We start from the raw sequence: 24,195 nt of genomic DNA, 5'->3' as shown, positions 1-24,195 counted from the left end.
ATGTAAGGGGCAGGACGTCACCTCTAGCCCTCAGTGCAAAACTGCCTGACGCTTCCCTTTTCATCTCGAGATGTTGGAGATAAGAGACTGAACGCTTCGGCATGGCGGCTCGACTGCTGCTCCTCTGCTGTGTTTGTACTCTGAGAAGTAAGTGTTACGTCTTTTCTGTTCCCTCCATTTAAAACTCCGTGACCTTCACCAGGGCTTTATAAATCCACCATGAGCAATATGGTAAGATACAGACATTATTCACCAGCTATAATCACATCATCACAGGGCTTGAAGCCTGGCAACTATAACATGACAGATATAAAATAAACATAAATAAAATGTTACAAGTTAAATTCTTTTTTTTTATTTTTTTATTCAACATCAAAATAATGAATAGGACATAAGCTAACGTCTGTTGATAAATACGCTATTTAATCATACACATTACGTTTTTCATCGTTGGTATTTTTTTTCTATTGCATTATTACACATTAGGTTGTTGTTGTTTTTTTAAAGCACAGTTTAATTCTTTTATTCTTTTATTTATTTTATGACGTTTCAGTGCACTAATGCGAATATAACTCATCAAACATTCAGAAAAAAAAATCCTTTATTTTACATTCAATTTTACATAACCTTATATTAATCTATATTGTATCATGTACACTATATTATATTAGTGCACACACATTACTGTGCAAAAGTACAGGCACCCTCATAATCTTTAAACAGATTTTGCCTTGATTTTTATACTTATTTATTTATTTATTTTATTCCTGTGTGAGTAGAAAAGAGACTTTTAGGGTTTCAAACATTCTCTTTTTTTATTATTATTATTGTTTTGTAAATTAATTCATAATTAACGGAATTAAATCCCCCCCACCCAACGTTGTAGTTTATGTTAATGCTGTTAAAGAGCATTACTAATCAATACTCAATACTAAAGCAGTTTTGTTGTTCTTCTTGTTTTTAATGTGGTGTATTAATAAAATACACTACATATATGTCTAATAAATATCATTATCATTCATTTCTAATCGCTCGATAGTTCACAAGTTACGATTAGATATTTTTAATTCGGGCTACAAATTAAATGCAAATAATGTAATGTACAAACATAACCACTTTTATTTAATAAACAAATGACTCATTTCATTGAGTCAATTACCGTGCTAGTAATTCAAACCGTACAAGAAAGATAAAAGGGCTATTAATGAAAAATCTTCAGATAGGATTACAATTCAACTCAACACTTCTAATTTTTTATTTTTTTTTTTACTCTTTACTAAAAGTTTTTATCTTAATAACTATCTGAAATCAGTGAAACTGTTTCTTTTAATGATCTCTCTCTATCTCATTTTTAAAAAAATTTATTATTATTATCACATTTAAAAAAAAAAAGCTTAATATAAAACATATAACATTTATAACGGTTTTATTTCCTGCAACATATATTTTGCTTATACTGTAATGTACTTAAAATATAATATACAGTATTTCACTGATATTGTACAACACGTTACAATAAAAAATAAATACACATTGCCTTTTTTTTTTTTTTTACAATGTTGTTGTCACACATAACATTATGCTCTCGTTACTAAACTTGATCTTTTCAGATATTGAGAAATAGAATGATAAGGAACCACACTACACTACTTTTTAAGCCCTGACATGAAGGTTTTGTCTTAAAATTCATTTAAAAACCTCTTTCTTTTCTTGCAGCCTCTCTCTCGTCTGCGGTGTCTCAGTCCCCTGAGTTCATCAGTAAATCCGTCAGTGGGTCTTTTACATTAAAATGCTCTCGTGACCTGACGATTAGATATTGCTACAACACGGTATCCTGGTATAAAGTGAATCCGATAACTGGAAAACTGGGTGAAGTCAGAAAAACTGAGGAGGACAAGCTAGAAGATGATGCTAAATCATGTACCAGGACAATCGTTAATGCCCAAGTTCAAGACTCAGGCATTTACTACTGCGCAGCTTTACATCATACAAAGATTTATATTGGAACTGGAACCAGAGTCGTCATTACAGGTGAGTTTCATTTAATGTCAAACTACGCCGTTTATCATTTTATCATTTCCCAGACTACAAAAAGCTCAATCGGTCTAGAACAGATGAATAACTTCGACTTCTTGCGTCTTATTTACAAGAAAGCAGGCTAACACAAGAGAAAAACGCAGAACACGGCGTGCGTGTTTTACAACACTAGTGAATGTTCTTTTTACGAGTGGAAAAGTTACGGTACCGGAAAGTCATATACGCTGTACGGCCAAAAGTTTGTGGACACTTGTCCATCACACCCATTCCAGATTGATTCCGTCTTCGCTGTTATAATGCGCTCCACTCACTCTTCTGGGAAGGCTTTCCAATAGATTTCAGGGCGTAGCTGTGGGGATTTGTGATCATTCAGCTACAAGAGCGTTAGTGAGGATGAGGACAGGTGCTGATGTTGATGTGAGGAGACTCCAGTTCCAGTTCATCCCAAAGGTGTTCAGTGGGGTTGAGGTCAGGGATCTGTGCAGGACACTCCAGATCTTCCACCTTCTTCCAACCTTAACACTTAACACACCGCGTCTTCATGGAGCTCGCTCTGGGCCTCTTAGTTCCAGTGAAGGGAAATTGAAACGCTACAGCAAACAAAGACGTCGTGCTTCCACCTTCAGGTGTTCACATACTTTTGACCACATAGTGTACTTTTTGTCCAGTATTCATTTGATCGTCTGAAAATTCCCCATTGAAATGAACGTTTAACAGCGTAAAAAGTTTCCCACGGTGCAACTTAAAATAACACCAAGCGCAATAAAGCAAGAGCTGGCAGTACGACAGGAAAAGAAATAAAGAGAGAGAACAAGATTCGAACGGATTTTCAATAAGAACTTTCGAACGACTTTTAAAAACGAACAGAAAATCAACATCACTCGAATGACTGTACTTTCTATCCCTTTACGGTTACAGTTCCTCTCACCTGCTTCTCTCTTTCTCTCTCTTGAAGCTAATGAAACAACAAAAAAAAACGTAGCTTGTCATGAAAAGTGAACAGCGCTCCATCCCGAAGACCTTCCTGTGGTGGAAAACTTACTGATACTGGAGACTCCTTCCTAAAATGTTAAACAAACATCGCCTTAGAAACCTTATACGTTTTTACAAATCTGTTCATGTGGAGCATCCACCGTCCAAGGTCCTGTGAACGACCTGTTACTATAGACGACAGAAACGAGCGAGCGCGTTAATATCCTATATAATATTTCGTTTAATTACTATTTGATTGATCAGAGCTGCTGTAATAGAAAATGCATTAATCATTAAGCTGCGCTCTGTTATAAACGTAGGCAAACGAATTTCTTGACATGATCATCTTTATGGACTTTATACACAACGGAAGAGAATATGTCGAAGGTGTACTTTGACGTGTGTGTGTGTGTGTTGTAGATAATGTTCCGTTAAAGCCGTCTATTGCTCTGTACACCCCGACGGACGTGGACTCTCCCTCTGTCCTCCTGCAGTGTGTGGTGATGGACGCCGTTCCCTCTCAGATCAGGGTTTTGTGGTTAATCGACGGAGACGAGCGCACAGGATGGACAGAATCAGGCTGGACAGGACGCGACGATTCAGCCTCGGAATTCACTCGAGCTCAAATCACCATTCCTGCGGAGGAATGGAGGGAAGAGGCTCACGTCGTCGAGTGTGTCGTCAAGTATGGAAACATGAGCGTGTCCCGGACTCTGCGACGACAAAGTAAGCGGACTTCAACGTGTTTCATTATAAACCTGACTACACCTGAGTGCGGGATAAAATATCATAGCTAGTACGCTCGTTGAGTAATATGTATTTACAATTAAAAAATGCGTTTAAGTACATTTCTGCGCTCTAATTGTTATGTGAATCTGGTGGAAATAATTAACCATTTGAGTGTTTTGTTAAAAAAAAAAAAAAAAAATTTCCAATACACTGCATATAATGTGGACATGTTGTCGGAATAGTCCAGAATCTCAGTCAATAAGAACTTATGATAAGGAAGGGGTAGAATATTTGAGGGCACGCTGTTATAGAAAATTAATGAACAAAGCAGAGGTACTGTTATTTTCCAATATCACAGCACAACCCCAAAGTGTTTTATTCCTCTTTTGCCACAGAAAATGCAAACAAAATCATTTTATTTATTAAAGAATAACACAACGCACTTTTTTTTTTTATCCATTTCTAGTTACGTTTAACGTTATGGATCATCCGCATTTAATGAACTGAATATTTCTGAAGGAAATATATATGCGTCTATGCGTAATTCTCTCTCTCTCTCTCTCTCTATCTATCTATCTATATTATATATGTATATAAATCTTCACACTAAATCACTAACTAATGTACTGCTAAATACTAAAACTTACACTACTGCATTCTACAGAAAATCTCTTTAGATGTTTAAAAGATATATTTTTACAGAAACATTGTTATAGAAGAAATACAATGGCGTTGAGTCATGAATGTCACTCGCAGGTCATTCAGACGCTATGTGTACGTGGCTGCTGTATGGAGGCTGCGGTGTCGCCGTCTTCACCATCGCCGTGGCGCTCACCGTGGTTCTGTGTTTACGTAAAGGTGAATACGTTTTTAAAAATCACACACGATACAGGTATATTTGAACGATTTAACCGCTTAGTGGTCCTGCTCTAACGCACCTGATTCAATATAGCAGCTACTCAGAAACACTCAGTAATGTGGTCAGTTAGTTCATTAGTTAGTTAGTTAGTTAGTTAGTTTATAACAACAACATAACTTTAAAATAGATCTGAGATTAGGTTAGGTTAGTTTACCTAGCAGCCACCCAGCTTCACAATGGGTCTGGATCTGTATGTGCGTAGCTAACAGCAGCTTAGTTTCAACTGTGTCTGGACTTGTAGATGCTTAGCTTAGCTGACAGCAGTTTCTTGGCCTGCTTGTGCTTAGCTTAGTTAATAAAAAAAACATTAACTCAAGCACTTGTGGAGTTGGGGGGGCGGGCTGCTGACATAACTGCATCTGTAATAAATAAATAAATAAATAAATACATACATACATACATTTACAAACACATCACATGTATGCTGCTCAAAATTTCAGCACCCATCCTGCAACAATTTCAAAATAGTTTTGGAGCTGTACATACTTCACTTAGCTAACAGCAACTTAAGCTTTAAAACTGATCTGGGTAGCTTAGCTAAGAACAACTTTAAAACGAGTCTGGACCTGTACGTGTTTAGCTAACAACAACAACTTAGCTTCAAAATGAGCCTGGATGTGGATTTGCTTAGCTGAAGTAACAACTTAGCTTCAAAATGAGTCTGGGTCTGTATGTGCTTAGTTTAGCTAACAACAACTTAGCTTCAAAACGAGTCTGGGTCTGTATGTGCTTAGTTTAGCTAACAACAACTTAGCTTCAAAATGAGCCTGGATGTGGATTTGCTTAGCTTAAGTAACAATTCAGCTTTAAAATGAGTCTGGGTCTGTATGTGCTTGGTTTAACTAACAACAACTTAGCATCAGAGCAGAACTGGACCTGTATGTAGGGTGTCACAGCTTTCTGTGAGGTATTTCTAATTGCTTCCAGGCCTCTACTCTTGTTTCGGGAAGATTTATTGTCTTATTAATAGTGTACTGGTTTAAATCACGGTTATTTAACTTTAATCTGTTCTTTTTCCCACTTTCTCTCAGAGAGGCGAGCGACTTTACGGGTTGAAAGGTTTGTCTCTCATTCTAGTGAATGCAGTATGATTTGGTGAAAAAGCATCCAAACACGTTTAGCAAGTGAGAAAGCTAAACTGTCTTTTCTGACCGTATTTTCAGGCATCGCACGAGCGCCGATACTCAGTGTAAACACCAGACCCAGGGTAATAATGACTCACGCTGATATTTTGAGTATTTGTATCAATTCTGTGCTTACACGAACGTGTTGAAAAGTCTACAAAAGTCCATTTCCACTCCACAGGAAAACGGGACACGCTTAGGTCGAATCTAGAGAAACCTTCGACAATATCGGTACGGTATCAAACCCCGTCCGTGCACCACACACACACACACACACACACACACACACCACACACTTTTACACGTACTAACGGTTGCTTCTCACGTTTCCATTTCCTTGCAGGAAGTCGAATATTCCTGTTTGAACCCTGAGATCTTCAAACGGCAACCAAATGATCCACCGTTAGAATTAGATTAGCAAAAGTTGTAGGATGTTTCTTAAGAAAACTTAACAACAATGAGGAAAAAAATAACCGGAGTATAGAAACAAACAGAACATGTCTGTTTTGGTTTTTTTTAAAAAATCATTTTAAAATGTATTTATTGAATTGTAAGTCATTTGATTTATTTAAGGGCGCACGGTGGCTTAGTGGTTAGCACGTTTGACTCACACCTCCAGGGCTGGTGGTTCGATTCCCGCCGCTGCCCCCTGTGTGTGTGGAGTTTGCATGTTCTCCCCCTACTGTGGGGGTTACCTCCGGGTGCTCCGGTTTCCCCCTGCACTCCAAACACATGCATGGTAGGCTGATTGGGATGTCCAGAGTGTCCAGAGTGTATGAATGGGTGTGTGAATGTGAATGTGTGTGTGATTGTGTGCCCTGTGATGGATTGGCACCCTGTCCAGGGTGTACCCCGCCTTGTGCCCCATGCTCCCTTGGACAGGCTCCAGGTTCCCCGTGACCCTGATGGATAACAGGTATAGAAGATGGATGGATGGAGGACTTTATTTAAATCTTTGCTTAGTTCTACGTATGTAGACGTTAGACCGGTGCACACAGCACATTCACTTGTATTATTTTTTTTATTTTTTTTTTTTATGATCCTACAATGTGTAAATTACAGTTTTAATGAAGACACTTGAAATAAAAGGAAATTAATTAAATGCTTTTTCTCTGCGACGTGGTTTTCATTTAATTAAACAGATTTCTCTGCTCATCAATTGGTCAGGGATTACAATGTTACTTTTTTGAATCAGTTTATAGTTACGTGTAATGTTGTGGAAGTTCGTTCCTTTCATCGCTAACATTATAGCAGCTGAAAACGTAAAGTTAACAGCTTTACTGCTGACTGATACGAAGAAAGGAGACTCCTTCAACAACAACAAAAACAGAATAAATAAACAAATAAATAAAAATGGCAGTTTGTCATACTACCGAGTCACCACAAAGCATACACTCCTCCGTCCTGAACACAGAGTGTTTCTGATGCTGAAACTGGAGACTCCTTCCGAAGACAACAGGTCCTCGTGTCCGTGTGTGACATTACAGAAAATTCATTAACACCTTCTGGCCAATCAGAATTGGTGATATAATTATACTAGTGATGTAAGTATTTTCATTTTATGCATTATTATATATTTTAATATGCTTTGCTTATGTATATTTTCTTGTAGCTTGTTGCATTCGTTTGATATGAATCAGGAGTCAGTTTTGCATATAAGGGAACAGACTCTTAGTTTGAGCATATCTCAATATACAGTACACAAACTACATACTGAGCACTAGCGAGACAAAACATAAGAAGAATCCGGTGATAATAATGACCATGGAGCTTTGGAAAGATATAGCAGGGGCAGCTGTGAGGAAAACCAGGAAGCAGGAAACAGGAAGCTTGTGTGACAAGGAAGGTTTTCTCCACCGTTAGGAGTTATGACTCTTTACATGACTCATTATTAATGTGCATCTGTATCTGTGCATGCTTTTTCACATGAACGGGACATATTTTATGATAACGAACGGTTTGTTTACATGTAAGATTTAAAAAAAATGTCGAATAAAATAAATAAAAGTAAAATAGAACAATAGAAGGTGATAAATGTGAGTGAAAAAAAAAAGGTAATGTAAAGAGAAGCAATGTTCAGGTCTAGATAAACACTGACACCTACAGGCTGGAAAAGGTACAGGATCATCTCAGTTCAGCTGGACAAGATAGATAGCGTGCTAATTAGTGTGTTTAGGGATGTAGTTATGGTCATTAAGGCCGTAACCAGGATCAAGATTTATACAAAACGAACGTTCCGTCCTAGGAAAAACATATTACATACAGAATTAAATAAGAAAGTGTTCATGTAAACATTTCTAGTGTCTACATTTTAGTTAACATGGTTAACTATAGGTAAACAGGCTTATCCATTACGGGATAGTAAGCATACCTAACGATCTCTCCCTCTCTTTACCTCCCTCTCTCCTTCTGTCGAGCCACATTCGATTTTATGGAGATGTGAGTGATCCGGACCCTTTCTGCTCTCCGGACCTGCCTGATCCATCCTGATGCCCTACCTCTGGATGGAGCTCTCAAGAACTGGAGGCTATAGCCAAGAGATCGCTGAGGATTGGACCGCTTGAAGTACCATGAAATAGTTTTGGACCTCAATTCCACATGGACGTTCTCGCTGTCTTTGCTGGAACTATGGTTGCTGCGATGGCCTTGGGACTGCAATTACTACATACAGTGTTACACTCAGGTCTCCTTTAGTGAACAGTGGACTAGTTCAACAAACAGACTTCATATTAAACCATCATGAACTATCTTTTACTTTCACTCTATCCGTTGTTACCCAGATGAGGACGGGTTCCCTTCTGAGTCCGGTTCCTCCCAAGGTTTCTTCCTCATATCATCTTAGGGAGTTTTTCCTCAACACCATCAGGGATAAATTCACACACTTAAAATCCGTATCCCGTGTTTATATGTTTCTGTAAAACTGCTTTGAGACAACGTCCATTGTTAAACGCGCCATACAAATAAAACTGAATTGAATTAAAACAGTTAAACCCAGTTATACCCCCCCCCTTCCCCCCTTCCCTCCCCAAGCGCCTAGTGGTGACTCTGAAACCCTGTACATACATGTAAAATAAAAACATCACCAAAAAAAAAAACCTTCTAAAACTATTGAAATCTGGACCTCTGTCCTCATGGCTAGTTACGTCACTATACATCTAATGATGTAGAGTCTTCCAAACTGAGATGAGACAGTGCACATATTTACTCTTTCAATTCAATACCATTTTTAATTTGTATAGCGCTTGCCACAAAGCAGCTTTACCGTAAAATATCAATTCAGGATATACATTTTAAATTTAGAGACATATCCCTAATGAGCGAGCCAGAGGTGACTGTGGCGAGGAAAAACTCCCTGAGACGACATGAGGAAGAAACCTTGAGAGGAACCCGGCTCCAAAGGGAACCCGTCCCCATAAATAATTCTCTTCTATAAACGTGGCCAAAAAGTGCAATTGTGTAACCAGGAGGTCCATTATAGTTTTTACATGAAGTCTTTCTTTGTTGAAGTTATCAACTGTTCACTGATGGAGACTTGAGTGCAAAACTGTTCATGGCCATTGCAGTCCTAAAGCCATCTTCATGGTTTTTAAGTGGTACCATACTCAGTAATCTCACGTATCTTCAGGCTGTCCTTTTGGGGCCATCCTCAGCAACAGCAAGTGATGAGAACTCCAACCAGAAGTAGGGCATCAAGATGGATCAGACAGATCTGGAGAGCAGAAGAGAAGTGGCATGTGTAGCTTGACAGAGAGAGAGAGAGAGTGAGAGAGAGACTCTCGCAGCTACAAGTACATCTGAACCCAGCCCAGGGTTCAGTGTTAATGATGGCTTGGTGAAGATTTACTGAAAGCTGGAAGTAGGTAAACACGTGTACCGACACCCTGATTGATTCAGTCTGTCCTGATTGAGAACGGTGCACCACGTCAGCCCGTGAGTGAGTGAGTTCCTGGTTCCAGCACCGTGCCGACTGACTCCGTGTAAAGTGTGAAATGTGCTACGAGCCATCGCCTTTCACCACAAGTTTCAACAAGCTGCAGAACTGTCAGAGGAAATAAAATATGGATGGGAAAAACAAACATGATGAAATGCTCTGAATTAAAGTGGAGCTTGTGGAGCTCAGTACGGAGGAAGAGTATAGAGCTGCTGAGATGACATGGTGGTGATTTATTTATTTTTTTTTTATAAGATCTGAACAAGAATTAATTGATCGACACCACAAGTTAAGTTTCTGGAGATCTGCTTTGTGGTCACAAACGGTTTTATGCTAAAACAAGGGACACACGGACAGATTGATTGACGTACAGTAGCTCGTTGAGGCCACATACATACGTGTGGAGCACTTTTATGGAACATGGTTTATGGTTTCATCTTGGAATGATGAATTAAAGACACCCTGAAGTCATCGGTGTTGAGACATGGATATATTATTAGCCTACTTCACCTTAAGCAAGTAAGACGTGAGATAATTCATATTCAAAATATTTTCACAGGGCCTGAGTCATGATTTCACCCCCAAAAGATCCTGCCCCCAACAACCCCCCCATCTCCCTACACCAAATCTACATATTTACATGAATTCATTTAGCACAGACCATTAAGCAGTTAAGTCATTCGCCGTTTTTGTGTAAAAACGTCAGTGTTTCGGCCATTTAAAAACCCCGCCCCTTATGCGTATCAGCTTGACTCTACTAGCTGGAGCACCGGGCATATGTAAACGAACTCGTGAATATTTATGCCCATGGGTTGCACTGCTTTGGCACACAAGCGGTGAGAATCACTCTTCTCTTCTGGCAGAGTGCGTGATGCATCATGCCACGACAGCTCACCAGCAGTGAGGAGCCATGCTGCCCAGCTGCACATGATGTAACGCCATCCAGACTTGCTATTACAAAGCTTACTTCTACTTGCCTGTTAGCAGAAGTACTTCTGTCTTGTCGAAATTAAGTAGTTACTCAGCATTTAGTGTCTAATGTTCTTTACGTACTGTTTTATGTAAAGTTGATATCGTAAACTTTGTTGTCCGTCATATAGCCCTGAGCCAGGACAGAGCTGTCCAACACTTATTTTAGTCTATCTAGAAAAACATTACGATCTATGGTCTCAAAAGCTGCACTAAAATGAAGCAACACACGCAAGGAAACAACGCTGATTGGAGTTCAGTAGCAGGTCATTTACTACTTTAACCAGCGCTGTCTCAGCACTCTACTGAGGCATATATCCTGACTGATAGATTTTATGAAGGTTATTCCTATGTGAGTATAAGCCTAACTGCTGAGCTACAATGACAAGGGCTGAGGTCAGGTTGTTTTTTGTTTTTTTTTTTAATCAAGGGTTTGATAACTGCTAGCTTTAATGAATTAGTTCCATAGCCAGTGTTAAAGGAGGAATTGGATCGATTGGTTCTGGTAACCTCGTCCAGATGAATAGGCAACAACTGTTTATTCTCCACATTCTCCCTCATGTTATTCTTCACATGTTCTCTACATGAGTGCTTTATTACATTCCTCAGCTTTGTTCCGTTAGTGTCTGTCATGTGGCTTTGCTGAAACAAACACTGTAGCTGTGTGTCAAGAGCAAGAGCTTTTGAGTTTAAGTAACACATTACACATTCTGACTCGGTTATGAGTCAGGTATCCAAAGTGTGTGTGGCAAGTGAGGAACGTCTCTGTACTGAATACGAACATGAACAACGTGTTCTGCGGAGAACTCTTCTAGTGTTCCTCTTTAGATCCATCACTTCTAGCAAAAGCAGTGGCGAGTCAAATGACGTGTACACGAGGAATGTGTCTGACCGTGTGTGTGAATTGATCTGTATGGATATCTAGTCTTGAGATCTCTGGAATTTTCTTCCAAGCTCTCCAGTCACCGTGAGAGTCATCTTTCTGAGCGTCATATTTTCGCATCTTCCTTTGTCGATGCAATGGCGTCAGTCTCTTTCGAATCTTTTGTTGCCTTAACTCGAGCCAGATTTCAAACATTTCCTTCTTCGAAGGGGATTTAAAACATACGTTCACAATAATTTTGTGCTGACTTTAGCATATTTCATTTTTCCTCTTCTGGGAAGTTTTATTTTGTTGTCGTTGTATAAAATGCACATTATTATATTCGCTTGAACAATCACGTCACCTTTGCACGCAGCTACCTTCGGATAGCATTCATGTACATCATCTGTACTATGTTTGTTTAAAGTGTTGCTACTATACTAGAGAAAACGTTCTTTAAGGGGTTCTTAAAAGGGTGACTTAGAAAATTAAGTAGAGCCTAAAAAGGCTCTACTTCAACCCACTCTTTCATAGGTATACACTTTACATAGAACCTTTAAGGGTCCACCCAAAGAGACAACCAAAAAACCCCTTTGAGTTCTACATTTTGTAAAATTGTATTTAGGAGCTGTTGGTATATTGGTGATACTCGCACCTACCTTGACTCTCCTTTCTATATGTTGTCGCGAGGTAACTAAGGGTTATGTGCTTATATAATGTGGGAACAGGAAATGAGCAGAATAACCAAGGAAGTGATTGAAAACTGGGGGAGGGTGCGCTCTGGCGGCTTGGAGAAAGGTTGTCCATGATGGACGTTATAGACGGTATGAACTTACTCAGATGCTATTGGCTGGGCTCAACCACCGAAATCACCGAAACCAATCACCTTAATGTTATTTAAAATGGACTGGGTATCGGGATGAAAAACGCCTGCATAATGTTATCGATATATTGATGGCATCATACCAATACACCGTCACGCCCCGTGGTAGAGGACATGATAAAACTGTGTGAATAGAATTGGTGGAATTTCCTTTAAAACAGCAGAGACAACCAAACACATCAAAGAGCTGAACAACAGCCTGACTCGAATCAGAATCCAGACTCACTGAGTCATATCCTGTACAAAACATTTTCACACAATGAGCATTTCTGTGTTTGTGTGAGCATGCCTAGGAATGGCATAGACACAGGGTGAGAGAGAGAGAGAGAGAGAGAGAGAGAGAGAGACGGGTTTTAATAACAGTAAAGTATTATAATGAATGAGAGAGTCATCAGTGTGATAGCAAGTGAATTTTCCCCAGTGTAATTACTGTCGCTCCTTTCAGTACGCTGAGATCTGTTTCAAGTACATGCTGTAAAATATGCACATAAACTATTTACGATACTTATTATACAATACTGTAAAACCAGGAGATATTCTGACCTGCAATAATGTAAAACCAGGAGATATTCTGAGCTGTAATACTGTCACTATGCAGTTATTCAACTTGAGTTGGAAAAACTGGCGGATGTCACTGTAGCTGAATTCTGGCAACCGGCCAAAAATGTTTTTTTTCTTTTCTTTTCTTCTGCCTGTACTTCGCAACCTCTACTTTAAGAAAATAACTATGTGTGGAGTTCCTGTGCATGTTCTCCCAACGTTTCCAGGGTGTTTCCTGAGTTTCCTCACACCTCCCAAAAATATGCCGTTAGGTGGAACAGTGACTCGAAATGGCCCCTGGGTATGAACATGTGTGTGCATGGTGTCCTGCAATGGACTGGTGTCCTACCCAGCACTCCCAAGATCCAAGCTCTGGATCCGCCCAAATCCTGACTAGGATAAAGCGCGTACTTTAGATGAAGGAATGAATCAAGCTGAAGGGTCAAAAGCCAGTGTTGGGGCTCCCGAGTGGCGCAACAGAACAGCATTCACGGTTTGCTGCATTCGACACGAGCCAATTGTGGACATGTGAGAGCATGTATGCGGAAGAGGGCAGATAGAGGTTTCCTCTGAGGGTGTTACGCTGTCCCGTGGTGCAGCCCGAGCAGCAGAATCGATAAGATGTGATCGGCTGGCTTCACGTATCTCGGAGGAATCCGTTTCCTCACGTGGTAGCCGTTGTAAAGCTGGCCGGCGGATGGGGTTTGATAAATTGAAAGAAAATTGGGAAAAATGAAAAAAGAAAATGCCAGCTTTGGTCAGAATTCTGGTCCGGAAACAATATAGAAATGTTTTGTTTTTTTTATTCAGTTTCTCAACTTGCCTAGGCTTATTGTAAATATCATTTGAAGTAAACAAGGAGCCAGTTCAACAGACACCGCGACGAACACAGTTATTCTGCTTAAAGGTGTTTTAATCGAGCGTTCGTTAGCTAAATGTTAGCTTTCCTAATGCGATGGATGTTGTTTTGACATGGTTTCGATATGTGCTATTGAATAACAAACATACACCAATATACACAGTCAGGTCCATAAGTATTCGGACAGCGGCAAGACCAAGTTTCGTGATTTCGCCTCTGTACGCCACCACGACGGATTTGAAGTGAAGCAGTTGAGCTGCGATTGAAGTGTCGACTTTCAGGTGTTATTCAAGGGGTTTAACAGAAATACTGCATTAACCATTTAGGAATTACAGACTTTTTATTTTTACAGACTCCTTCCATTTTCACAGGCTCGAAAGTAATTGGACAAACGAACGTAATTGTAAATATTAGGATTACTTTTCATACTTGGATGCAAATCGTTTGCGGTCAGTGACTGCTCTCGGTCTGGAACCCATGGACATCACCATATACTGAGTTTCCTCCCTTGAGATGCGTTGCCAGGCCTTTTCTGCTGCCGCATTCAGTTGCTGCTTGTTTGTGGGTCCTTCAGCCTTCGGTTTTGTCTTCAGTAAGTGAAAAGCATGCTCACTTGGGTTCGAGTCCATCAGACATTTAAGAACATTTCATTTCTTTGCCTTAAGAAGCTCTTGGGTCGCGTTCGTGGTAGGTTTTGGGTCGTTATCCATCTGTACTGTGAAGTGTCGTCCTATCAGTTTTGCAGCATTTGACTGCTGATTGAATCTGAACAGAAAGTAAAGCTCTATACACTTCAGAACTCATCCTGATACGTCTATCAGCAGTCACATCATCAATACACACCAGTGACCCAGTTCTATTTGTAGCCGTACACGCCCACGCCATAACACTTCCTCCACCATGTCTGACAGATGATGTGGTATGCAATGGCTCATGAGCCCTTCCTTTCCTTCTCCATACTCTTCAATTCCCATCATTCTAATACAAGTTAATCTTACATCACAGCTGGTCAGACCTCTTTTTTTAATGTTTTTTTTTTTGGTTTTTTTTTGACTAAAAAAAATAAATAAGTGGGTTTTTTAAATAAAAAAAAAACTAGTTTAATTTATTACATGTTAACGTAGATGCGGTTGCTTTGGCATCTCTCTCGTCGGAGACCATATCTCACAATGCAGTTTTGCATGTTTTTACTTTAACTAGAATGTAAAATACTAGAACTTTCCCTGTGATTTAGATACATGCAATGGAGACATTATACTTCATAGAACGTTTCCCCAAAGCCACCACGACGTCTAGATCAGTACAATCTTCCACCACCGCATCTTCCTTCTAAATGAATCTTGCTTGGTCTGAAACCGATTCAAACTCCGAATATTCTGAGAAAACGTTCAGTTGTTTTTTTCTGAGAGCCATTTGCTCTCAGATCCACCGTCACGGCTTTCGGAAAACGGTTACACTTAAAAGCAGTCGAACCCTTTTTACTAAATCTGTTCGACATTTCTATTTACACTTCATACCTGATCCTGAGCACGGCGACTGCCTGGGGGTGTAACTGAAACGTATTTCTCTGCACCCCACTATGTGTGTGTGTGGGTGTGTGTGTGTGTGTGTGTGTCACAAACCTGTCATAGCATGAAAGCGGTCTGTGTGAAAATAACTGCGCAGAAGTTGTAGAGCGAGGTAGCTTTTGTGTGTAATATACATGATGTTGCACAAGATCGAGCGTTTAAACGTGCGAGGGTGAGTGTGCCAGACTTTTGGGCTCGGCAAACGTTTGAGTCGAACTGTGTAGGATTTTAGGATTACTCCCTGTGTGTGTGTGTGTGTGTGTGTGTGTGTGTGTGTGTGTGTGTTAGAGTAACTGGAGAGTCCTAAAGACGCAAACTAGCCAAAGTGCATGATGTAGTCCACTACAGTCTTTATATCCAATATCTCACACACACACACACACACACACACACACACCGTTGTTACAAGATTATTTCTTCATATTCTGATCCCATTCTCTGGTTCTCTAAACTAATTCCACTAATGCCAGCTGGCTCATTATACTGTTACTTCATTTGCAATGCTACTTGCATGATTACGTCGAACTCTCCCCCAATCACACCCTAGCATTCTAAACAACATGACGGGAACTTGGTTTCTCATCATTATAACAAGCGGTGGAGCAAGAACTAAAACACCCGAGGGTGTGCTGTTTTAGGAAAGTAATCAGTGAGAAGGTCGTGTGACGCAGCTGATTAAACCTTAAAGTGGGCATTTCCTAACATTAAATGTAACCAGAAATGGTTAAAAAATCATCTTCAGAGTTGAAACACCGGAACATGGGAACAGAAGACGTGCAGTTAATCCTCCAAAGCCACGCCATGAATGTGTAATAAGACCCGGAGAGTTGTTAGCATTAGCCTTCGTTTATTTAAACCGCGTTTGCTGGCTGGATCGCTGACCGTGATGAAGTGAGCATCGCCATCTTACATTCATGGAGGTACAGTATTGTACTTTGAGTTGCTGAGTCATAAATACGCTTCACGTGCCACCTGAAAAACAAATACACGCTGGAAAAAGACACCAGAATGTCGTTTAACTGCCACGACTAGCGATGAACAAACATTAGCCCCTTGGTTAGAGCATGTGAATGCTAGTGCAAAAGAGAGAGGCTCTCTGGATGACAGGCAACATGATTGACAGGTCTACAGACAGGCAGGACTTTTCGTGCTGATTTGTTGGATGCCGATGATCTTGTTTGCAGTCTGGGGCGCCACAGAGACTCGAGCAGTGGTCACCAACCCTCTTCCTTCCTGCAGGTTTCTTCGACAATCCAAAATCTAACACACCTGGTTTAGTTGATCAAGAACTTCTTAAGGCAGTGATTAGATGGTCAGGTGGACACGATTATGGTTGCTAAAGATGTTAAGCTAAAGTCATCAGGAAGATGGATCTCCAGGTATATGGTTGGTGAACACATCTGGGCTATGGTCAGAAGGTTGTGATCTTAAATCCCAAGCCCACAAGCTGCTACTGTTGGGTCTTTGAGCAAGACCATTAGATCTACTCATCACTAATGGGGGTAGTGGTGGCTTAGTGGTTAAGGCGCTGGGTTACTGATAAGAAGGTTGGAGGTTCAAGCCCTGGTGCTGCCAAGCTGCCAAGCTGCCACTTAGCAAGGCCCTTAACCCTGTCTGCTCCAGGGACAGCATCATGGCTGACCCTGCACCCTGACCCCAGCTTACTGATCTGGGCTATGGTCAGAAGGTTGTGATCTTGAATCTCAAGCCCACAAGCTGCTACTGTTGGGTCTTTGAGCAAGACCATTCATAGTCGCCTGGACACGTGCATTTATTTATTATTTATTTATTATTAAATGCACGTGTCCAGGCGACTACGAATCGAACAAACATGCCAAACAATCTGCTTATCTCTGATTTGTTATTCATTGCTTACAGTTTCTAATTCTTAAGGATTTAACTCGATTCAGTTTCTTGAGCTTTAACTACTCCGTAAACGTTCAACCTTTCCTCTGACAGTGTATTCTACGTGGCGGTTGTTTTAGTTTTTCTGCTTCGCTACAGGATCTCGTATTATCGAGTCAGTAACTCCGGGATTTCGCGATTGTAGACACGAACACAACATCAAGCGAAAACTCCACAACGTTCAGCGTAGCTTCCAAATCGTTCGAAAATTACCGCCGATTTGAGCCGAGACACGTCAGGCGACATCAAGCGCCTCTTCGAGTCACATGCGTCGAACGTGAGCACAGCTAAAGAGTCAAATTTATCAACAAACATCGCCGCAAAAGCACCTGCGATTTCGCCAATCCGTCGACGGCATTCGGCAGACGCCCTTATACAGAACGACTTTTTTTATACAACTGAGCGATTGACGGCTACGGGCCTTGCTCAAGGTGTGATTGGAAGGTCGTGAGTGCCAAGCCACCACTGCTGGGATCTGAACTCACGACCTTCCGATCACAAGTCCAACATCCTAGCCAATTCAAGTAGTTTCCTGCAAAAAAAAAAACCCCACAAAAAAACGCATTTTAGACCGCAACAACTCTGCGAAATCCTGTATGTACTGTCAAGCCTGCGATTGTGTGGGTGCGGGGACATTGCGATCAGTTTGGACACCGTTCTCCTTTCCAGCCCCGCCTAGCTGGGGTCGATTCAACGCTGACAAAACTCTTCACCAGTTTTACAAACGTGTTGCGTTTGCACTTCATGTAGTTCGTTCGTGTCGTCAGGCTGCGTCTTTTTCCTGTTCCAGCGAACAGATATAAAGCCACAGAAACGGAATCTGCTTTAATATCATTAATAAGACTTTCATCTGATTAAGTTGCGCAATCTAATGAGCGATCTCGGTGTAAACTCGAACTGACGGGCGTTTTCCGAGCGCACAAAAGATCCCCAGCTCCAGTCAGTCTGTTCTTGTCAAAACAACAACTGAGATGTGTTCCAACTTTCTGCTGAGAGTTTCCAGATGTGAGGAACTCTGTATGCGCGCGTGTGTGTGTGTGTGTGTGTGTGTGTGTGTGTGTGTGTGTGTGTGTGTGTGTGTGTGTGTGTGTGTGTGTGTGTGTGTGTGTGTGTCCTCTGCTCTGCTCTGGAACACTAGAGCGAAGGGAAAATAGTAGACTATGCACTCATCTCCGCCCTGTCCACTTTACAGTCCCCAAGCATCGAATTACAGGAGTGGTTTTTTTCTTTCTTTTCTTTTTTTTTTTCTCCCCTCCTCCACTGCACACTGACACTGTAGGTGGTGGGTTGTACTTTTTTTTTTTTTTCGCCCTGAGTGGGAGGATTCAGGATCTCAGCCAAGATGTGACAGCAACGGAGGAAGGTCGAGCACCAAATTGCTGAAGAGAAGGAGAAAGGAGCGGCTGAAATGGCGGAACAGGTAATGGCTTTTCTTTTGCTTTTTCGCGTGCGTTTTAGAGAAGAAAAAAACACGAGCGTCTACCTGGAGATCGACGGGTCTTCGGGTTGCTTTGCTAAACGGAAAGTTGTTTACCAGATCCGAGAAACGACACGCAGTTGTCATGTCAGGGTTTTTGCTTTTTTCTTTTCGGACATTAATGCCAGCTCGAGTTTTGTAGAACGATTTTTTCGCACGTTATTAACGAGGATCGTCTTCGGAACGCTACGGAGAAGACCGCAGATCCTGAACGCGCACGGTTTTCCGTCAACATTAGCTACGTGTCTACCGCAGTAGGCATGCCAGGAATTCTCTCTGGACCAGATAAACCTCACTCATAACTCTGAGGATCAGTGTTACCGTGCACACGAACAGCGCTGTCGGGATTCTCATCTGCGTAACTGGGGGGTTTTGTGTGTGTGTGTGTGTGTGTGTGTGTGTGTGAGCGTGTTGAGAAATTTTTTTTTTACATTTACTCTTTTTTTTTAAATCTAATAAAGCGCTGATCAGATGGCATGGAGATGAGGTGGTTTAAGGAGTGTCAGTGAAACGGTCTCGGAGCCTTTTAGTGGATGTGACCCTGTGCGTTTGCTGAATTCATACCAATCATGTTAATTGAGGCCATATGCTCCACTGGGCGTCTCTCCATTGTGTGTGCACGCGTGTGAGTGTGTGTGTGTGTGTGAGAGTGTGTGGAAACGGAAAGCATGAGGAATCAATCAGTTCATCTGCATTCCTTTATAGAACACAGAGAATATGGGGTGTTTCAGTCAGTTTAGATAAAGAGAGGACCGAACGTGATTTCGCAATCGAAATCCGCACATCGTGTCCACTTTATTAGGAACACGCGTACGCCTGGTCGTTCGGTGTGCATGTCAAATTTACATTCACTGTATTTTTGACAGAGAATAGCCCTTATCCAGAGTGACTTTCATTTATCGCATTCATGCATCTGAGGGTTAAGGGCCTTGCTCAAGGGCCCAACAATGGCAGCTTGAACTCACGACCTTCTGAGCAGTCGGCCAACACCTTAACCACCGAGCCACCACTGCCCTTGAATACATGTCTGCATCTGAGACATGGTTGTTTGGGGCACAGTAGTTCAGAAACGGCTGATTCCCTGGGATTTCCACGCACCACACTCCGTAGAGTTGACACGGAATGGTGCGAAAAACAAAAAAGACATCCGCTTCTGCAGGCCTTGTCGATGAGAGAGCTCGGATGAGAACGGCCGGACTGGTTCGTACTGACAGGAAGACCACTTTACAAGCGTGGTGAGCACAAAACGTGAGCTGTTGTAGCAGACGGGCTTCAACAGCGGAAGACCACATCGGGTTCCACTCCTGTCAGCCAAGAACAGGAATCTGAGCTATAGATGGCACAGGATCACTCAACGTGGACAAGGCTGGAAAAACACCAGGCGACTTTTATTTCATCTGACAGTTTAACCTCAAACCTTAACTTCAATCGAGTCGTACAAATCTAGGGACAGATATGACACCGTGCTGCAGATTTCCTACAAATCTTGCAATAACTTGAACTGTATTAACCTTTCATACGGTTACAGCCCCAGACAGACTGTTGTGTCATTCCGGCAAAACGCCGCGTGTTAATCGTTAGATTATGGATCGGTACGGCTTCTTTCAACGAGCTCTAGCGGGTCTTAAACTGACTCGACCCCTATGTGCGTGAGGCTTGAAGACCAGGCGCGACTGGTTTAAACAGCCCTGTCGTTTCCCTGCATGGCAGGATGCGGTGTTTTCAGGCTCAGGTGTGTCTGTGGGTAAAAAGAGTGTAGGGGGCGGGGCTGCCGTGGCTCGACTTACAGGTATTACAGGTATGGGCGTGTAGGTGATGCGCCGGATTTTGAATGTCAATAGTTTTAAGACTGTATTCAATCTATGAGGAGAAGTAAGAGTATATATATATATATATATTTCCTTTATTTTTTTAAATTGAGGATAAATTCTCTCTCTCTCTCTTTCTCTCTCTCTCTCATTCAGTTTTCAGACCTGGAGAAGGCCATCAACACTCTGGTCACAAACTTCCACGCTGCTTCGGGTGATAAAGGCTCCACGCTCAAGGTAGATGAATTCAAGAATCTCCTTTCCTCGCAGCTGCCCAACCTCGTCAAGGTAAGTACACGCCCAGCTTCTTACCACACACTCACAGGGTGTGGCCGCAGATCCCTGTTAGGAAACTCTAAACCACCCGGTCCTGGCTGTCATTTTGTTATGTAGATTTTTAAAATTTCTTTCCTCGGTTCAGTCGATTCGAACACGTGTCAGACGGTGGTGGTGGAAACGGCTCGAACCGAGAGAGGAAGGAGTTCGGGCTGCTTTAGTCAGAGCCTGTCGTTTCCGTTCATGTTTCGGCAGGCTGCCTCGGGCCTAACGTGGAATTTCGGGAAAGGAAAGGAAAAGGGGGAAAAAAAAACCCAGCTGGTTTTGCAACAGGTTTATAAACCAACAGAATAAAACCACAACTTCACTTCAATGTGACATTCAATACGACTACTGTTAATACTCCGTGGCAGGAAACAGGAAACCATACAGAAACACAGATTTCAGATCAGTTCACGCAGCGCAGGGACGAGGTACAGGAGCGAGCATGAGATTTCTGTTAACCTACAGTACAAAGCACGTTTATTTACATTCACTGCTGAGTTACTAAAGAACGTCCGTTAGTTTCGCATCGAAACACTCCTACGCTAAAATATTACACACTTTTACTGTTTACTGTTACCTTCACATCCTTTTACATCTGCCACTCTTTTAATGATTCCATTATTAACCCTTCATTAGGCACACCCACTTCAGGGAATCGAGCCGTCAATAGGACGGAAATGTGAGAATCATTATATGATCAGGTCTGTATAGTAAAGTATAGAATCGGGGCTGTTATTACACTCCAGATCTGTCATGCGAAACGCAGAGATTATTTTATTGTAGATTATTTCTGATATTTTCCACAAACCGCTCGTCTGTGTTATTAAAAGAACTTACGGTCTGTTTTGTCGTGTGTTCTGGGGACAATTTCATGCATTTTAACAAAGTTATTCGGACGTCGTGTAATTTCATTCTGTACGGCTATAAAAGGTCACTGAGGCTTATACATTTCGTAGAGCTTACAGGAATAAGAATAAAACTTGATCTAAAATTGAATCAAATTTAATAAATAAAAATTAACCCAGAGCGACTGAGGAAAAGATGCAGAACAAAGAAACAAAGAAAAAAAAAGTAAAGAAAGCAAGAAGGAAAGAAAGGAACAAAAAGAAAGAAAGAAAGGAACAAAAAGCAAAAATGAAATAAACAAACAAAAGGAATAAAATAAACAAACAAAGAAGGAAAAAGTAAATGTGAATGAAAGAAGCAAACAAACAAAAGTAAAGAAGCAAAGAAAGAAAGAAAGAAAGAAAGAGAGAGAGAAAGAAAGAAAAAAAAGCAAAAATCAAATGAACAAAGAAAAGGAATGAAATAAATAAATAAACAAACAAACATACAAAGAAGAAAAAACGCAAAAATGAAAGAATGAAGCGAAGAAAGAAAGAAAGAAAGAAAGAAAAAGAACCAAACAAAAGTAAAGAAAGCAAGAAGTAAAGAAAGGATGACAAATGAAAAATGAAAGAAAGAAACAAACAGAAGGAATGAAAGAAATAAACAAACAAACAAAGAAGGAAAAAGCAAAAACGAAAGAAAGAAGCAAACAAAAAGAAAGAAAAATAAACAAACAAACAAAAGGAAAAAACAAGAAGGAATGAAAGAAGCACATAAAAGTAAAGAAAGAAAGAAAAAAGAAAAGACAGGAAGAAAGAATATAAATGAAAAGAAAAGAAAGAAAATAAACCATTTACAAGAAAGTAAAACACGGGACCTTTTTTAAGGATTTTATTTTCTCATGAACGTTCATAAACAAAATTCATAAACAAAATGATTTCCTTACATAAAGTTACAGCTTTATCTCTGACTGTTACAAAGCGCTGACACTGGAGACTCCTTCCAGAAATGTTAAACAGAAACCCATATCAACAATTAGATTTTTTTTTTTTTTTTGATGTTCACCGCCCACCGTACACGTCCCTGTGCAAGTTGTTACTATAGAAACGATAAGGTGTTGTGACTAACAGTAAGAGTCCTGTCGTTGGTTCTTCCCGTTTCAGACCGGAGGGTCGGACGCAGGCTTCGGGGAGGTGCTGAAGCAGATGGGGGTGAAGGATGGAGAGGGAATATCCTTCAAACACTTCTGGAGCCTGATCCAAAACGTGGCTACGTCTCAGTTCGGCCTGCTGAGCCACGAGAAAGTGTCCAAATGCACCTGCCTTCTACTGTGAGCGCCGCTCTTCAGTTAGGTCAACACGGAGGGATGATTTCCACATTTTCTAGCCAATAAAACATACTCTCTCTCTCTCTCTCTCTCTCTCTCTCTCTCTCTCTCGATCGCGCTTCATTTAAGCATCGTGTTTTTTCTCTCTCTCACGACACTAACCGTACGTTATTCCAGTGAATATTCCGCCTGATGATGTTGCTGATGCAATCCAACATGACTTCAAGCCATTTTATCCAGCTGTCACCAAAAAAAAAAAAAGTAGACACCGTCTAAAGGGAACAACAAGCGTAAAACTGTACTATCACTTTAAATCATGAGAAACTGGAGTTTTGTAAAAAATTAAAAAATAATAAAAATAAACCAATAAAAAAAAAAAAAAAGTCTATTTTTTTTTTCTAAAATATTTGTAACTGAAATCAGTACACTGCTACTGAACGCTTTTCTACATGTAACACTAGTAATGCCTCGTGACGTGTTAAGTGTGTTTGTGTAATAACACTGTTCTCACCTTCCTGTTTTTACAATACACTACCAGTCAAAAGTTTGTGCACCCTTGCTCGTTTTTTTGTATTTTTTTTTTTTTTTACTATTTTAGAATAATAACGAAGACGTTAACACTATGAAATAACGCGTATACGGAACGATGACGCGAACGAGAAAAGCGTCCGGAATATTTTATTCCGCCTAAATTGCGAAAGAGAACTACATGAAGACCTTTTGATTCAGAAATAAACTGATCTCTGGGCATTATAACGTCACAACACGTTCCCAAGTGATTCGTTATTAAAAATCCCTTTAAAGCCAAGCGAATGACATTTACTCATTCCGGTCCGAACTTTTGACCTCTAGTGTATACGAGTGCCCTAAAATTCTCTAATCCGCTCATACATCCTCGGACGTATTGTTCTGACACCATTTTCTCATATTTATATTTTTGAAATTCTCCTCTTACTATGAAATGGCAACCTGAAACATGTGTTACAATTAAAGCCAAACCATGATCATCTTCCTGTTTCTGTCTTCAATATTGTGATGTTCCTAGTTTTGGTCTCAATTCTACTGAGATACCGCCAGATACATCAACAGACGCAGCGATGTGAAACCTGCTGGACTTCTCGGTCCACTACAGTACA

At 40.8% G+C, this 24,195-nt stretch overlaps 2 protein-coding genes across 2 annotated transcripts; both read left to right on the top strand.

Moving 5' to 3' along the window:
- LOC128616112 (immunoglobulin lambda-1 light chain-like) lies at positions 1-6,887 on the top strand. Its single transcript, XM_053638622.1, has 8 exons — positions 1-147; positions 1,717-2,031; positions 3,430-3,735; positions 4,495-4,596; positions 5,689-5,716; positions 5,821-5,864; positions 5,963-6,012; positions 6,125-6,887. Exons 1-8 carry the CDS (start codon positions 102-104, stop codon positions 6,197-6,199), a joined length of 966 nt encoding a protein of 321 aa, XP_053494597.1. The 5' UTR covers positions 1-101; the 3' UTR covers positions 6,200-6,887.
- An 11,714-nt stretch (positions 6,888-18,601) lies between these two features.
- On the top strand, positions 18,602-24,068 carry s100v2 (S100 calcium binding protein V2). The gene is made up of 3 exons (XM_053638272.1): positions 18,602-18,718; positions 20,740-20,871; positions 22,896-24,068. The coding sequence occupies exons 1-3, from the start codon at positions 18,707-18,709 to the stop codon at positions 23,064-23,066; spliced, it is 315 nt and encodes a 104-aa protein (XP_053494247.1). The 5' UTR covers positions 18,602-18,706; the 3' UTR covers positions 23,067-24,068.
- The last annotated feature ends 127 nt before the right edge of the window (positions 24,069-24,195 follow it).

This window comes from Ictalurus furcatus, chromosome 12 (assembly GCF_023375685.1).
Source record: "Ictalurus furcatus strain D&B chromosome 12, Billie_1.0, whole genome shotgun sequence".
NCBI lineage: Eukaryota > Metazoa > Chordata > Actinopteri > Siluriformes > Ictaluridae > Ictalurus > Ictalurus furcatus.
The sequence above is the reverse complement of the archived record's forward strand: the minus strand, read 5'-3'. Positions and strand labels throughout refer to the sequence as shown.

Coding starts and splice junctions, on each gene's coding strand:
- LOC128616112 (XM_053638622.1), top strand. CDS start 102: ATGGCGGCTCGACTGCTGCTCCTCTGCTGTGTTTGTACTCTGAGAA. Junction 148..1,716: donor CTGTGTTTGTACTCTGAGAA/GTAAGTGTTACG, acceptor CTTTTCTTGCAG/CCTCTCTCTCGTCTGCGGTG. Junction 6,013..6,124: donor AGAAACCTTCGACAATATCG/GTACGGTATCAA, acceptor ATTTCCTTGCAG/GAAGTCGAATATTCCTGTTT.
- s100v2 (XM_053638272.1), top strand. Junction 20,872..22,895: donor AGCTGCCCAACCTCGTCAAG/GTAAGTACACGC, acceptor TTCCCGTTTCAG/ACCGGAGGGTCGGACGCAGG.